Here is a 16,030-nt window from a genome sequence, read left to right on the forward strand (position 1 = left end):
AAAGTTCACAATCAGGAGACAAAAAAAATAGGTTCATTTTTATTTTGCTAATCTTTCAAATTAGATTTAAGCAGGGGGCAAACTGTATTCAATACTGACTGGATTGTATATACCTCCATGAATTCTTAAATTTGAATAATGTTCAAATAATTCTACAGGTGGTAAGTCAAAACATACAACTGGTTGCCAAAAAAATGTCCCACGTGCCAAAAATGCTTGCATAAAAATCGACAAGAGGAATTGTGGAAAGAGTAAATACCACTGTCTTTGCACTCACATACTTAAGTATCAGTCCAAGTTACAGAAATTTGTAAATACATGACAATGAAATGTTCCTATACCTTGAATAGAACACTAAGTCACTTTTCTAATTAAGAGTAAACACTTTTACAGAATTCATTTAACTTCTTAGAAGTCTATGTTGGGAATACAAAATGACAACTTTATCAATTGGTGTATTACAATTGACCCAGAACTAGATCTCCCCACTAAAACTGAGTAAAAGGCAAACAGAATGACAATCATAAAAATTTAAGCATATCATTTTCTGTATCCCAAAGGGCCCCCAAATTACCAAATGAAAAAGTCCACATGTATGTTTCACTAAGTGAAAAACCAAACATTAAGGAAACTGTAGAGCCACTTGAGAGCGAAAGATTTGACTGTGTTTATTCATGTGCAAACACATCTATCCCATTTATCAGAGGTATATTGAGATATTTGTACCAAGCATCAGTTGTCTTTTGTCAAAGTGACTGAGTAGACATAATCTAGCCTAGCAATCTTGACCCTATTTCCTACCTCTTGAAAGTAGAGCCCTGGCAATTAGGAAAAAACAAAATTAGGAAGAAAAAAAAAAAATCAAGAAATATATGACAAGAACTAAAAAAGGGTCAGTGTTAAAATATTGTTAAAGCCCAATAATCTCTTCAGAACGATTCTTAATATGGCTTTCAACTGCAAGATTCAAGTCAAATTATTTTACGGTAACATTAAATATACTAGGTTAATAGGTACTATGAACCCACCCAGCAGATTATACATACTCTCACTCAATCATGTAAAGAATTGAATTCTTTATTTGTGATATCCATAAACGTTGCTATTCTGTATTTCTAACCAGGAAGTCAATTTTCTCCTATATCGTTTTCGTTTTTTATAAACAACAACTTGAAATCTAATGCATGAGAGGGCTACAACTATACATTTAACCAAGCAGAATACACAAATAGTTTGCTTTACAACTTGCACCTAAGATACCAGTACACCGAACTGGTTCATTAGTTGTCATAGCAATTTGGGGCCACTGCCCAAGCTATGAATAGCAGTTTACATGTTCAAACCTCATATAGAAAGAGCAATTGTGATACGGACTGTTAATTATATTCCTGTAAAGCCCACCTTAGTTACAAGTAAATGTGTAACCGAAGTCTGCACAGATTTTTGATGGCAAAACTTCTAATCTGATGAAATTGTCCTAAAACAAGTTTTAAACAAATTGTTTTGCACATATACTGCCATTCAGCCAGTAGATGGCGCTACATAGGTTGGGGAAAGGATTTCCATGAGGACAGTTCAGCTATAGGGAAAAAAAACATTTAAACCTGCTCTGAAAATACAAAAATGCATTTAGTTTGAGGGTAAGATATAACCCTTATTTATAACGATTCATTACAGACAAACCAATAAGAGGGATGAAACTAGGCCATCTGAAAGTTTTTAAAACAGTTTATATGAATGAAAATACATGCTTAACACAAACTATTTCTTTAGAACTATACAGTACATACTTTGAATTCTCATAGAAGTGACTAATCATGTCATGATAAGCAAATCGCTTAGTACAAGAGATGGATGCACAGAAACTTTGAAGATTTTAAAAAGCCACATCCACCATTTCAAAAGTTTTGCCTGTGAAGGGATAAAAATTTCAACATCACTAGCAGGGCAACAGAAAAGAAAACCACAGGACCTTTTAAAAGTTTCTCTAAGTACACATCAAAAATTAAGAATTAACACGAAAAATTTTCAACTGATATCCCTTAAAACGGTACGGAATGGATCCTAGAAAAAAGATGTTAGACATGTACGGTCAAACACAATGATTTATTAAAAATAAAACGTAAAAATGATTTTTGTACATATGCTTCCAAATTTCAGGCATGGGATCCAAGTAGATTTCGTAGAAAACGCTGTAGCCAGGTATCAAGTCCTTACAACAAAGTAAACTACCCCCCACCTCAACCCCCCCCCCAGGTTTTGCTACAGAATCAGCAAGTTCACTCCCTCCCCCCAAAAAAAACACAAATTAAAACAAGACGTTTTGCTAGTATAAAAACGACCAAAGTCCAAGTAATAATAAAAAAATAGAGTCCATCAATGACTGTAACACAAAAATGTGTATGTGGGGCCGAGTCCATCTTCAGAGGGAGAGACGAGAGAGGTGGCAGGCAAATAGGGCAACACACCCAAGGGTAAGCAGCCTTAGAAGCGGCTCCCCCAAGGGCAACATGGGGAAGGCGGCGGGAGAGGAAGGGACTCAGGAGTTGACCCTAGTTGGGCTGTTGAAAAGAGCTACCCCTATAGCCACTCCCAGGCATTTAAAAAAATTTTTTAAAAGGAGCTGCCTCCGTAACCGCCCCCACCGCCGTAACCGCCTCTGTAAGGTCCGCTGTTACTGCGACCGCCCCAGCTGCTGCCTCCGCCGCCGCCGCCGCCGCCGCCGCTCTTCATGGGCCCGTAGGAGGACTGGTGCTGGCTGTAGCTGCCGAAACCGCCGAAGCCGTTACCGTAGTCGCTCCCGCCGTAGGACGAGCCGCCGCCGCCGCCGCCGCCGTACGCATTGTAGCCGCCGCCGCCGCCGCCGTAACCCCCGTAGCTGTTGTAGCCGCCGCCGCCGCCTTTGGACAGGCCGTTCTGGTCACGACCACCGCCGCGACCCCGGCCGCCTCGGCCGCCCCGGGACGACCGGGACCCGCCTCCGCCGCCGCCGGAGTGGATATCCTCCTTGGGGACGGCCTTCTTCACCTCCACGCGATGGCCTTGGATCGGATGGAACTTGACCACCGCGGCCTTGTCTGCCGCGTCGTGATTCTGGAAATACACGAAGCCGAAGCCACGCTTCTTGCCGGACTGCTTGTCGGCGATAATCTCGGCCTTTTCCACGGCGCCGAACTGCGAGAAGTGCTCGATCAGGTCGCCCTCGGCCACGTCTCCCTTCAGACCCCCGACAAAGAGCTTCTTAACCTTGGCGTGGGCACCGGGCCGCGCCGAATCCTCCCGGGACACCGCCCGCTTCAGCTCCACCGTGTTGCCGTCCACGGCGTGGGGCGAGGCGGCCATGGCGGCATCGGCCTCCTCCACATTGGAGTAGGTCACGAAGCCAAAGCAACGGGAGCGCTTGGTCTGGGGGTTCACCACCACCACGCAGTCCGTCAGAGTCCCAAAGGCCTCAAAGTGGCCGCGCAGGCCCGACTCACTCGTCTGCACGTTGAGGCCGCCGATGAACAGCTTACACAACTGCGAATTCTCCATCTCTACGGCCCGGGCCTTCCCCCCGCTCTGCGAGCTCCGAGGTTTCGCCGTCGCCGTGACCGTAGGCTAAGGCCTCTTCACAGCTTGGGCCCAGCCGTTGCCGGAGCCGTCACCGCCGGTTACCGACGGGGAAGGGAAAAAGGGAAGGGGAGGAAAGGAGGAGAAAAGGAAGGGGGAGGGAAGGGGAGAGGTGCCGGCTAGAGGACGAGCCGAGGAGACTGGAAGACAACCAAGGCCGCCGCTGCCGCTACCGCTACCGCCACCTCCGCTCCCGTATCTGGGCACCACACAAAGAGGCCGCTGAACGCGCGCGCACCCTCCCCGAGGCGTGCGTCACCGTCGACGTACGGCAGCCCAAGGCTGCCCGCCAATCGCCGCCTCGCTCTCTTTAGTCCCGCCTACCGCGCCGCAGGGCCGCTCTCAGTCCGGGCCTCGCCGCCCTCCGCGGCCTAGTCCAGCCCTCGGCCTGCACTGCTCCTGCCGGCGTCTCTGCCGACCCGTTTTCACTCCCGGGCTCTCCAGCGTGCCGTGACGAGGCACTCTCCCAGCCCTCTGCACACCTCCGCGATTCACTTCCTCCCAGCACCGCGGCTGTTCCCAGTGGTTTTACCCCTCCCCTTGCCGTATCCCCTCGCCCAACTCCGCAGTGGCGTTCGCGCCAGCCCCTTGAGAGACATGTCAGTTTAGCCAATCACTGCGATCCGCTGGCACCCATTTCCGTTTTCCGCAGCCGCTGGACGGGCGCGCTCCCCGGAGCGCGCTGGCCCAGGCGCACCGTGTGCCAGGCGCCTGCCTACCACCCGCGGCCTCCTCCCGCCCCGAGTTGGGGGTGGGGGCGAGCGGGGGCGCGCTGGGGCCCGTTCCCAACGGATGCGGCCCGGGGCGCCACGCGCGGGCTTTTTGAAAACTTGACTGTTGGGGTTGGGGGCCTGGATTTACCCGCCGCGTTTCGAACGGGCCGCTACACCTGGCGTCCTCGCCCCTCCCGTCCGCACAAAGATGGAGGGTAGAGGCCTAGTCGGCGACGGCGGTTATTAGCCATTTACAGTGGGCCCCAGACGCGCTTAACCTAAAACACTGGCACGTGGCCCTGCGCAAAATGGAGCCAGAAGCAACGTGAGGACGGCAGGGCGCCAAAAGCGCTCCAGGCCTTAAGACGAGGCCCCCCTTGGCCACCCGTGAAGCCCTCCTGCGACGTCCTTTTCAGCCTCCCTGCGCTCGCTCCCACAGAAGACATTTTCATTTTATCTCAGTGAACACATCTATTTATATGTTTAGTTTACATATGTCCGCGTTGCTTCCTTCCCGACTAAAACGTTAGCTTTTTAAAGGCGTTGGATACCACAGCAACATTACATACAAACACCAACGTTACATACAAACACCCCGTTAACTGCCTTACAGACCCTCACTCAGGTGGGAATGTGCAAGACAATTACAATGGCTCCCATTTAATGAATCTTTGTGCCCAGCAAGATCCATGAAGTGGGACACGGGATGCGACCTGACGTGACCAAGGGCCCCCAAAACCATGTAAATACTGCAGAAGAGCTCTTCACTGTGTCCTGGGGCCTTCAGGAGCGGTTTGTGAAAGGGGGAAATTGCACTGAACTTCAGAGTCAAAAGCTACATAAGATTTCTATGGAGTTTGAGCAAAAGCCAGAGGAAACCAAGCTTACCTAAGTTTCAGGGGGCAGTAGGTGGGCCAGTTCCGTGCAGGAAAATGTTGATAGAAGACAGTAAGAGGTAAGATCAGTTGAGGGTCTTTGACATTATGGAATGTCTTCAATTTTAGAGTAAGTTTCAGGATTATTCCAAAGGCAGGCTACAAGGTTTATACACCAGAGTCTGGCTCTATCACCTACTCACTGTGTGACTTTGGGCAAGTCACTTAATCTTTTTAAAAACGTAATCAGTTTTATTATCTGAAAATCAGAACAATAAAACACCTCCCAGGTGTCGTAAAAATTAAATGATAGTCTGCATATAAATACAGCACACAGGGCCTGGCACATAGTAAGTGCTCAGTTTATTCAACAAATACCAGGTGCCAGGAATAGGGCAATAAACAATAGACAAAAATCTATGCCATCATGGAGCCTACATTCTAGTGGGGAGAAGCAGACAATAAATAAGAATGATACCGTAGAATGTTAGTCATAAGTACCATTGACGGGGAGGGGGGGGAGGGGGGAAGACAAGAGGAAGGTATTACCTTGTTGCAAAAAACAAGTCATGTAAGTTAGGATTTGCTAATTGATTGATGATAAAGAATGAGGGAAATAAAAGCATTCTAGTAATTGAAATCTGGAAGCCTAAAATTGCAGCAATGGTAGAACTAAAAAATCTAAGAAACTATTTTGGAGGGAGTGGGGAAGATGATGAATATAGTTGTTAATTTTTAAGGTGACACTGGTATTCATGGGAAATTGTTTTTCTGGAATGCCCAAAGACTCATATGAGAGATTAGACCTTATATATTTTAGAGTCATCCATAAAACAGTAAATGATGAATTTCTGAAGGAAAGAGAATAAGACCATGGCTTATTTTCCCATCTACACTGCAAATTCTAAAGTAACAGTTTTCTCCTACCTTGTTCTAAAATAATCATGCCACCGAATTGGGAATCCATTATGGGTTTAATTTCTTTTGACTAGGCAAGCTTCATAGAGGCATATGTCTGGTACAACCCTTACATATAGAAGGGGCGTAGGGATGATGGGAGACAACACAAGCATGTTTGAGAGACAGTCAAGAAGCCAGGATAAATGCAAGATAATTGGGTGTTAGACTCTTTTCAAGAGATTAATTAGATTGGCAAAGGTAGGGATGGTGAATAAGGAGTTGTTATGTAAATACTTAAATGATGCAGTCATTTTCCTACCTCTCAGATCATTCAGGGACACAAACTTTTTCTTTCTACTTTACATTTTAAATCATTGCTTGAGTTTGTATCTCAGCTTTACCTTGCTTAGAAGTGCATCAGCCTTCAAAAAAAAATTTCTTTTTTTCACTATAACTGAAATTTAGACAACCTTTGGTTTCCATCCCTCCTTTAAGCTTGATTACAAAAACCTCATTGAATGTGGTGGTTAAACAACTCACAGAACTGCACACTAAAAAGAGTGTATTTTATTGTACCTAAATTACACCTAGAAAAACAAAACCGGAGAAAGGGAAAAAGAATAAACTGAGAAAGAAAAGGAAAACTATGGCCAGCTATATTTCCAGAAAGCAACAACTTTGATTTTCTTTTTAAGTCAACTTTTTATAACACCCAAGAATGTCTTTTTGCAGTAAGGTTCTATTATGGACTGAACTGTGTGTACTCCAACCCCAAAATTCATATGTTGAAGCCCTAGCCCCCAGTATGAATGAGTGTAACTATAATTGAAGATAAGATCTTTAAAGAGGTGATTAACTTAAAATGAGAATATTAGGGTGTGGCCCTAATCCAATAGGACTGGTGTCCTTACAAGAAGAGGATGAAACACTAGGGGCACATGTACATAGAGGGATGACCATGTGAAGAGACAGCAAGAGGGTGGCCATTTGCAAACTAAGGAGAGATCTCGGAAGAAACCAATCCTGCTGGCACCTTGATCTTGGTCTCTGAGACTCCTGAACTCAGAAAATAAATTTCTGTTGTTTAAGTCACCCAGTCTGTGGTACTTTATTATGGCAGTCCTAGCAATCTAACATATCCTAACATATCCACCTAGAAAAGAAGTGTTTTCAGTGTCTACATTTGGGGTATAAGACCTCATTCATTTGTACATGTAAAGCTGCCTATACACATCTGTAAAGCTGCCTGGATTTCTCTAGGCAAGATTACACTAGATTTAGTGATTTACCTGTAAATTCCATAACAAGGTTACAGAACTATATTCCTCAAAATTAAATAAATTATTTAACTTTTGGTTTTGAATTTTATGATTTTATTTATATTACCCAGACATTTATATTTTAGTGCATTGTTTTTACTCAGTCCAGTAAGAACTTCAAACATTTTTGAATATTTCCTTCAGCAAATTTTATACTGAATATTTTCCTCTCCATGAGGTATGTGCTAGATCAATGTGAAAATCAATTTTTTAATCTTATCTATTAAGTCCGTTTTCAACTTTAGTTTCAGCTTGTAGTATAGCTGGGTATGTGAATAACAACTTAAAAAGCTTCTCTTCCTAACTTATACAGAAAAGGAAAATAGTTTTCATTGATTGAGATCAAATTTCCGTCAACCTAAAGAGTGGCAACTCCAAGAGTGAGATTTCATTTATGAAGTGTTCTATACTCAGACCTGTGAGTGAAGCAATCAATATTCATGCTACCACATACACTTTGAGTCCTTAAGAATCTGGTCTTGGGGTTGTAGATGAGGGTAAAGGGGATCAAATATATGGTGATGGAAGGAGAACCGACTCTGGGTGTGAACACACAATGTGATTTATAGATGATGTAATACAGAATTGTATACCTGAAATCTATGTAACTTTACTAACAATTGTCACCCCTATAAACTTTAATTAAAAAAAAAAAAGAATCTGGTCCTTCTTCATTTCTAAGTACATACTGAACAGAGCAAAGAACAGGTTAGTCTACTCAGCAAGCTGCAAGAGTGGCATTTAGTTGTAGTTGTTCGTGGAGTTCAGATTATATATAAAGCCTTTCTGGATCATTCAGGATCTAACCATTTTTAGTTAAATGATCTTTATCATAATTTCAGCACATTATTAGAGAAAGAGAAAGAAAATTACACACATCTTTTTTTCCACTAAAACTAGGAGAAAAACAATGGAGAAAATGAAAATTAGCCAAGATTTGTATGAGCAACAGTGTAATGATGATAAGCAGCTATAAAACCAAGAATCATATGCTCCTTCAGGAACCTGTTCCATAAGATAATCACTGGCTGAAATCTCTCAGTATATATATATATATGATTTGTTTGGGTTGGCTTGTGCACACCCTAATTTACCTAAAATCTATTTTACTTTGCTTCCCATGATTCTAAATATGATCTAATTTCCACCTTCTGAAATAATATATGAAGCACTTTTCATTCATCAGTATTAATTAAATGGGTTTCTTTCAAGGATTAAATTGTATATAATTCAGTTCAAATTCTAATAATTTGCTAATTCCCATCATTGTTTTGGGGAGATTTATTTTTCACCAAGCTCTGATATGATTATCCACTGTATCCAAAATATATACTAATACATTTTCTAAGTTTTATTGCAAGGTTTTGAGCATGGTTTTGTAAAATCATAGCATTGACCTTACTGGCACATTCAAAAGTTTCACCAAAAATAAGCCCCTTTATATCTAAGCATTTACTGTAGATAAGGCTCCTTATCACCCTGTATTTCAATTTTAAAAGAATTTTCTTACCCTGCATTCTAGAATCATAAGAATACAGCATAGAGAGACCCATTATTGGTCATCCAGTCCAAAACTTTCATGTGACAGATATGGCCCAGAGAGTTGAAATGATATGCCTGGGCCCACACAAGTAGTAACCTCCATCTAATCTGTGATCAACTAGCCACTTTACACATGACTTAGCCCATAACACTCCTGCTCATGTAGTTTCTGTATAGGCTTCCAACACAGAAAATAAAAAACATTGTTAAAACAGGACTTGGGTCATCATTCTATCCTTTTAGTCATCATTTATCCAAAGTCTACTGACAGCTTTTCACAAAGTAAGGCTCAGGGCTCAATTTCTCATGGCTGAAATTGAGATTATAGGAAATATGAGGTCTGGGTATTTGAATGAGATTTTGCAACTAGAAGATAAAGCTGCAAGAAAACTGGAATTAAACTGGTATTCACCCTAGACCTGCTCTCAGCCCCAAGTCAGCTAAGGGAGCACTGGGAAAGGGTAGAGAACAGAAAGGTACCTATGTCTACCAAATGTCAGACTAGCTTGTTCCTTCCCTTCCACCAGTTCAGCTTCTGGATTAGAGAGAATAATGAAAAAACAAGCTTGTTGAGGCATCCTGAGTTCATCTGGCAGTAATTTCTGGAGGCATATATCAAACTGAAATATCTCAGTGTTTTCACTGAAAAGGCACAATTTAATACATATGCTGAATTCTTCTTAAAAAAAGTTTTTTCATGTGTAATTTCTTCCATATCTTGAGAGCTATAAATGTAGATGGTGAGTATGAAAGCTACTTCATAATTTAGGTGAAGTAAATGTCATGTTCTTTTTCTATTACTAAATTAAATCTCATCATGAGCCACCATTCAGGTTGATGAAAATTTAACTTCAGTCAATACAGGGGTCAAGTCCCACCTGTAGGGCAAAGACTTCAGGTTTGACACAGTCCAGGATATTCAGGGACAGCCCTCTGATCTTTGGCCCAGATTTGTCACTGTTTATAGACTCTTTGTCCAAGACACAGAGTCCCTTGCAGAAAACTGGCTCAGCTGCTTCCTGAAATTTACCTCCCAGCTTGAGCTGGGGCTCCTTACCATGGCTAGGAAGCCCAACACCAAAGGTTCAAGTTCCCACTGTACCACAAAGCCATTCCACACAGAACAGGCCACATCCCCAGGAAGGTACAAGGGAGAAGCACAGGGGGAGTGGATCCTGATCCCTGCAAACTCCACGAAGCCCACCCTCCCCCCAAAATCTCTGAGGTCTCCATAGTAGACTCTCCCTGCTGGGCTCTTGCCTCTTTCCCCTCTTCTATGGGACCACCTAATAGAAGTCCTTCAGTGACTTTAGGCTTTAAAAAAATAAAACGCCATTGTCCTACTTCGGTCCTGGCTGAACAACAGTTCAAGGAAAGAAAGTAGAAATGTATTCTTAGAATAGGGCAGGAAAACAGAAGAAAAGGCAAATTAATATTTCAATAAATTATCCTATCACATGTGTCCGTGATAAGGTGTGCTTTTTGCTAAATTACTTGAAAGTAAATATAACGGAGGCCACCTTCTCCATCCCTCTTCATGTTTCTAAGGAGTGCCTCCGACAGGCACAAGTTTAGGGCAATTTCTGATTGAACTCTGAGGTCAAGAAGCATCCTCGGGCAGTTTCTAGACAAATGATTGTCTATACCAGTTGGGGGGCATCCTTGCTAACGTTACGCTCTTGATTATCAGCATCAGGACCATAGAAGTGAATTACCATACGTCCCCGATGTCAGTGAATGGCACCACCATCCAGCTGAAGTTGTTGGATGTCTTTCCCCTCGACAGCTGCCTCATCATTAATTCCACACTTTCCAGACATGCTTCACTTCTTGCAGTTCTCCTAAAGTCATGCTTTCTGAGCTCCAGGCCTTTGCTTCTGTGACTCCCTCTGCCTAAAATAATGTTTCATAGCCTTTTTCATATTATGGTGCAAACAAAAAATATTTGTACAAAACACAGGGATAAACTGCAAAGAATTTGGGGTTATCTGTAAGAGCCTTGTTGAAAAAAATTCAATAGAAAAGATATTTAATAAGCTACCAATGAGAAACTTGAGTTTGCTCATTTAAATATAACATTTTCTATTTTGAAATAATTCCAAACTAAAAGGTTGCAAGAATAATAGTACAAGTAACTTTTTTCCTGAAACAGTTGAGAGTTAATTGTCATCATGATGCCCCAATGCCCACACTAAAACTTTAGTGTATAATTTCTACAAGCAAGAATATTCTCCTACATAACCACAATACAGCCATCACAATCAGGAAATTAACACTGATCCATTACCATCAACTAATCCACTAGCCCTATTCAAGTTTTGACAGTTATCCCAGTAACGCAAAAGGATCTAGTCCAGGGTCATACGTTGCATTTGGTTGTCACGTCTCTTTAGTCTCCTTCAACCTATCATAGTACATCAGTCTTTCCTTGACTTTGATGAACTTGACTCTTTTGAAGATTGTAAGATCAGTTATTTTGTATAATATCCCTCAATTTGGATTTGTCTGATATTTCTTCATCATTAAATTAAAATTATGTACTTTTGGCAGGAATGTCACTAAAGTGACATTGCATCGTACCAGGTGACACATAATTTCTATTTGTCTCATTACTGGTTATGTTAACTTTGATCACTTGATTAAGGTCGTGTCTACTAGATTTCTCCACTATAAAGTTGGATTTTCTCCTTTTGTAACTACTATTCTGTCATAGTTATTTTAAGACTATAATGTATCTTTCCCCATCAAACTTTCATCCACTAGTTTTTAATATTCATTGATGCTTCGTGGCTGAATTCATTATAACTGTAATGTTTTTGAAATGGTGATTTTCTAACAATTATTCCTTCTATCTTTATTAATTCTCTTTCCCCCGATTATTCATTTCTTTATGTGAACATTGACTCAGGGACTCCTATTTTATTCAATGGGTTGTAATCTGCTATTATCATTATTTTGATGCTCTAATTATCCCAGATTTGGCCACTGGGAACTCATTCAAGCTTACTTCTGTGTTCTTTGGACACGTCCCCATAATTCTTTCAACACTTTTGACTTTCCCACCTAACAAGGTATTTCAGGCTCATCTTGGACTTTCACTGCCCTGCCCTGGAATCAGCTATTTTTCCAAGGAGTCTTGGTTCCTTTTAGTGGACAATGGTACTTAGAAACCAAGATATGAGCTATGATGTGTCCATTGCTGCTCCCAGACAGAGATAGAGAATATATGTATATATACATACAAATGGTACATTACGTATACACATACATCTATATAATCCATGCATTTGTACCTACATTTATTTCTACATCTATCTATCAGACCCTGAGTTCACACCACTACCTCCAATTCCAATCCAATACCACAGAGTTCATTCTAGTTTTTTTTCCTTTTCCATATTTATAACTCTTTTCTTTGACAGTGAAGAAGCTGGTTCCCATTATTCTCAATATATTTACTTGTTAGTTCAATGCTGTGTAATCAGTTTTCTGTCCTGCCTACCACCTTCTCACAAAGTTGTCCTCCTTCCTCTGTTCAGCCTCAAACAGTGCTGGCCCTTCCCTGCTGCCACAGGCCCCATATGTATTAGGTTGGTGTAAAAGTCATTGTGATTTAAAAGGTTAAAAATAATTGCAAAAACCGCAATGACTTTCGCACCAATCTAACAGCTGCCCTCCTCATCCAGCTGGGCGTTAGTACCCCATGCCAGGCCAGCACAAGCCTTGTGCACAGATTCCTTCCCCACCCCAATCAAGCTGTGACACGTCCAGGTCAGCAAGCACCCTCCTCACCGGCAGGATCCAACATTCATCACTGAGCTACCAAGTCCACTTCCAACTTAGACGCCCTCTTCACCTCACTCATGCTGTAACAACCCAGTGGCAGGCTGCCACTGTCATCACCATCTTGTACAGAAAATCTCCTCACCTCTCTCAAGCTCCCAACAACCATACAGGCTGCTACCACCCTCCCCTTAATAGCCACCCTCTCACTCCACCCCACGCCAGGCAGCCTGCCCCCCCACCCCACCCCATACTTCAATGCAGATACCTACCTTGCCCAGCCCTACCTAATGGTTTTTTTATTGCATTATTTTGGAAGGGAGGGAGGAAGGAAGGGAAGAAGGGAGAAACTGGTTTTATAATTGGAATGCCCCTATGCAATTCCTGATCAAGATGTTTTTTAATGATAATCTCTTCAACTTTTGACATCCACCATCCTCAAGAAACTGTGTTCATGGGTAGAAGAATGAAAATTTTAAATAGTTTTTCTAACTATTCTAAAAAGAACCACAACTGAAATTATACTTAAAGAATCTAATACCTCTGCCTTTTCATTTATTGGCAATTGAAAACATTCCAGGCGGAGGGAACAGCTAGTGTAAAGGTTCCAAGGAAGAAAGAAGTCCAGTGGGTGGAGACTGCTGACAGGAGAAGAGTGGTAGGGAAGATTTCCTGTGCTAATGTAAAAGGATTTCAAATTCAATCAAGCTTTTCACTATCAAGAATTCTAAAATAATGAAAAAGTTTTATTTGTAGTCTATACTATAATAGTTACCTTCTAGTTACCCTGAGATCCCACCAAAAGTGTATCTCAGCTTCAGAAACAGAAGTATTTTATACATATATGTATGTATATATACTATATATAATACCTAATATATATTGTGTATAATGTGTATATATCTATATATATATATATATATATATGTAGATGTATGTATGTATATACATATATACACATACACACACATATATATACACACACACATTCATACACACACACACACCAGAGGTGCCAAAAAAATGCGTACAAGTGGACACTGGTCAACATTGCTCAAAAAGCAGTTTGCTGTAATCAGAAGTGTCTAGACGCTGATGGTAACCACTTTGAGCACCTCTTGTAATTGCAGAAGTCAAATGTGACTTGTGTTAATCTTTTGTTATTGGTATATATTGAGTATTACAATTTTAATGCAGTTTTCCTTTCTTAAAATGTGTATACATATTTTTGGCCCCGTGTGTGTGTGTGTGCGTGTGTGTGTGCGTGTGTGTGTGTGTGTGTGCGTGTGTGTGTGTGTATACACAGAGCTAGTGGCCCACACTGTACCCTCCAGGCAGCCCCGCCCAGCTCCTCTGCTTCATCCTCCAGACCAGCTATACACTACACTCACGGTGCTCCTGCATCTCTATGTGTCCCATTGACCGCACTCGCCCTTGTCCTCCATAAGCAACAGCTGGCTCCTAAAACAGATGTCCAGCTGGGAGATGACTTACTTGGGATGCACTGAGCACCTTGCGGTGGAGCAGCAAATGCCAGCTGTCCTTCAAAGTATTTGCTATTTGCAGGGCTGTGATCACACACCGCCCCATCGTGAATGCCCTCTGAGGACTTCAGCCAAGGGATGCTCCTGGTGCTATCCCCAGGTTGTACCTGAGTACATCAAGGGCTGAGGGGGTTCACCGTTCCTGCATGCCTATAATCCGTTTAAAACACATTGCTTGGATACTTCTGGCTCCTTTTTCTTCCTCTCGTTGTCTAAATAAGTCTTATCCTGATTCAGAATTCAGCTTGAAAGTGAGTTCAAAATCATTCATGCATTCATTCATTGAATTAACAAATATTTAGAAAGAGAAATTAAGAAAACAATCCCATTTACAACTGCATCAAAAAAATAAAATAACCTATGAATAAATTTAACCAAGGAGGTGAAAGACCAATACACTGAAAACTATAAGCCACTGATGAAAGAGACTGAAAGGCACAAATAAATAGAAAGACATACCATGCTCATAGACTGGAACAATTAATATTGTTAAAATAGCCATACCACTCAAAGCAATCTACAATTAATGAAATCCCTAGCAAAATTCCAACGGTATATGTTACAGAAATATAACAAACAATCCTAAAATATATATTAAACCACAAAAGACCCTGAATAGCCACAGCAATCTTCAGAAAGAAGAAAAAAAGCTGGAGGCATCATGCTCCCTGATTTCAAACTGTATTACAAAGCTATAGTAATCAAAACAGTATGCTATTGACATAAAAACAGACACATAGACCAATGGAACAGAGCGGCCAGAAATAAATTCATGCATAAATGGTCAGTCAATTTATGACAAAGGAGTCAAGAATACACAAAAGGGAAAGGACAGTTTCTTCAATAAGTGGTGTTGAGAAAATTGGACAGCCACATGCAAAGAATGAAACTGGACCACTATCTTACATCACACAAAAAATTAACTCAAAATGGATTCAAGACCTGATCATAAGACCTGAAACCATAAAACTCCTAGGAGAAAGCATAGGGTAAGTTCCCTGACATCAGTCTTGGCAATGATTCTTGGAATTTGAGACCAAAAGCAAAAATAAACAAGTAGGGACTACATCTAACTAAAAAGCTTCTGCATAGAAAAGGAAACCATCAACAATGAAAGGCAACTTATAGAATAGAAGAAAACGTTGGAAAATCATGTATATGATAAATATCCAAAATAAATAAAATACTTTACAACTCAATAGGAATAAAAGAAAACCAAACAATCCAATTTTAAAATGGGCAGAGGACCTGAATAAACATTCTTCCAAAGAAGACATACAGAGGGCCATCAGGTACATAAAGATGCTCCACATCACTAATCATCAGGGAAATGCAAATCAAAACCACAGGGAGACAGCACCTCACACCCATTAGGATGTCTATTGTCAAAAAGATAAAAAATAAGTGTTGGCAAACACGTGGAGAAAAAAAACCCCTGTGCACTGTTGGTGGGAGTGTAAATTGGTGCAGCCACTATGGAAAACTAAGTTGTAGGTCAATGGATGAATGAATAAAGAAAGTGTGGTATATGGAAACAGTGGAGTATTTTTCAGCCATTAAAAAAGAAGAAAGTCATGCCACTTGAGACAACATAGATGGACCTTGAGAGCATTATATTAAGTGAAATAAGTCAGACAGAGAAAAAGAAACACTGATAATCTCACTTATATGTGGAATTTAACAAGAAAAAAAATGAACTCATAGATAGAACAGATTAGTGGTCCCCTGACATGGGAAGCTGG

At 41.5% G+C, this 16,030-nt stretch overlaps 2 protein-coding genes across 7 annotated transcripts in view; both read right to left on the reverse strand.

The window, feature by feature from the left end:
• Positions 1 to 16,030, reverse strand: part of KLHL3 (kelch like family member 3) — a 250,916-nt gene that overhangs the window by 123,886 nt on the left and 111,000 nt on the right. The window lies entirely within an intron of this gene.
• On the reverse strand, positions 1,062 to 4,108 carry HNRNPA0 (heterogeneous nuclear ribonucleoprotein A0). Its single transcript, XM_081035463.1, has one exon. The coding sequence runs from the start codon at positions 3,532 to 3,534 to the stop codon at positions 2,614 to 2,616; it is 921 nt and encodes a 306-aa protein (XP_080891589.1). The 5' UTR covers positions 3,535 to 4,108; the 3' UTR covers positions 1,062 to 2,613.

Source organism: Rhinolophus hipposideros (genome assembly GCF_964194185.1).
Source record: "Rhinolophus hipposideros genome assembly, chromosome: 23".
NCBI lineage: Eukaryota > Metazoa > Chordata > Mammalia > Chiroptera > Rhinolophidae > Rhinolophus > Rhinolophus hipposideros.

Excerpts from the sequence above, each read along its gene's own strand:
- HNRNPA0 (XM_081035463.1), bottom strand. The coding sequence starts at position 3,534 with ATGGAGAATTCGCAGTTGTGTAAGCTGTTCATCGGCGGCCTCAACGTG.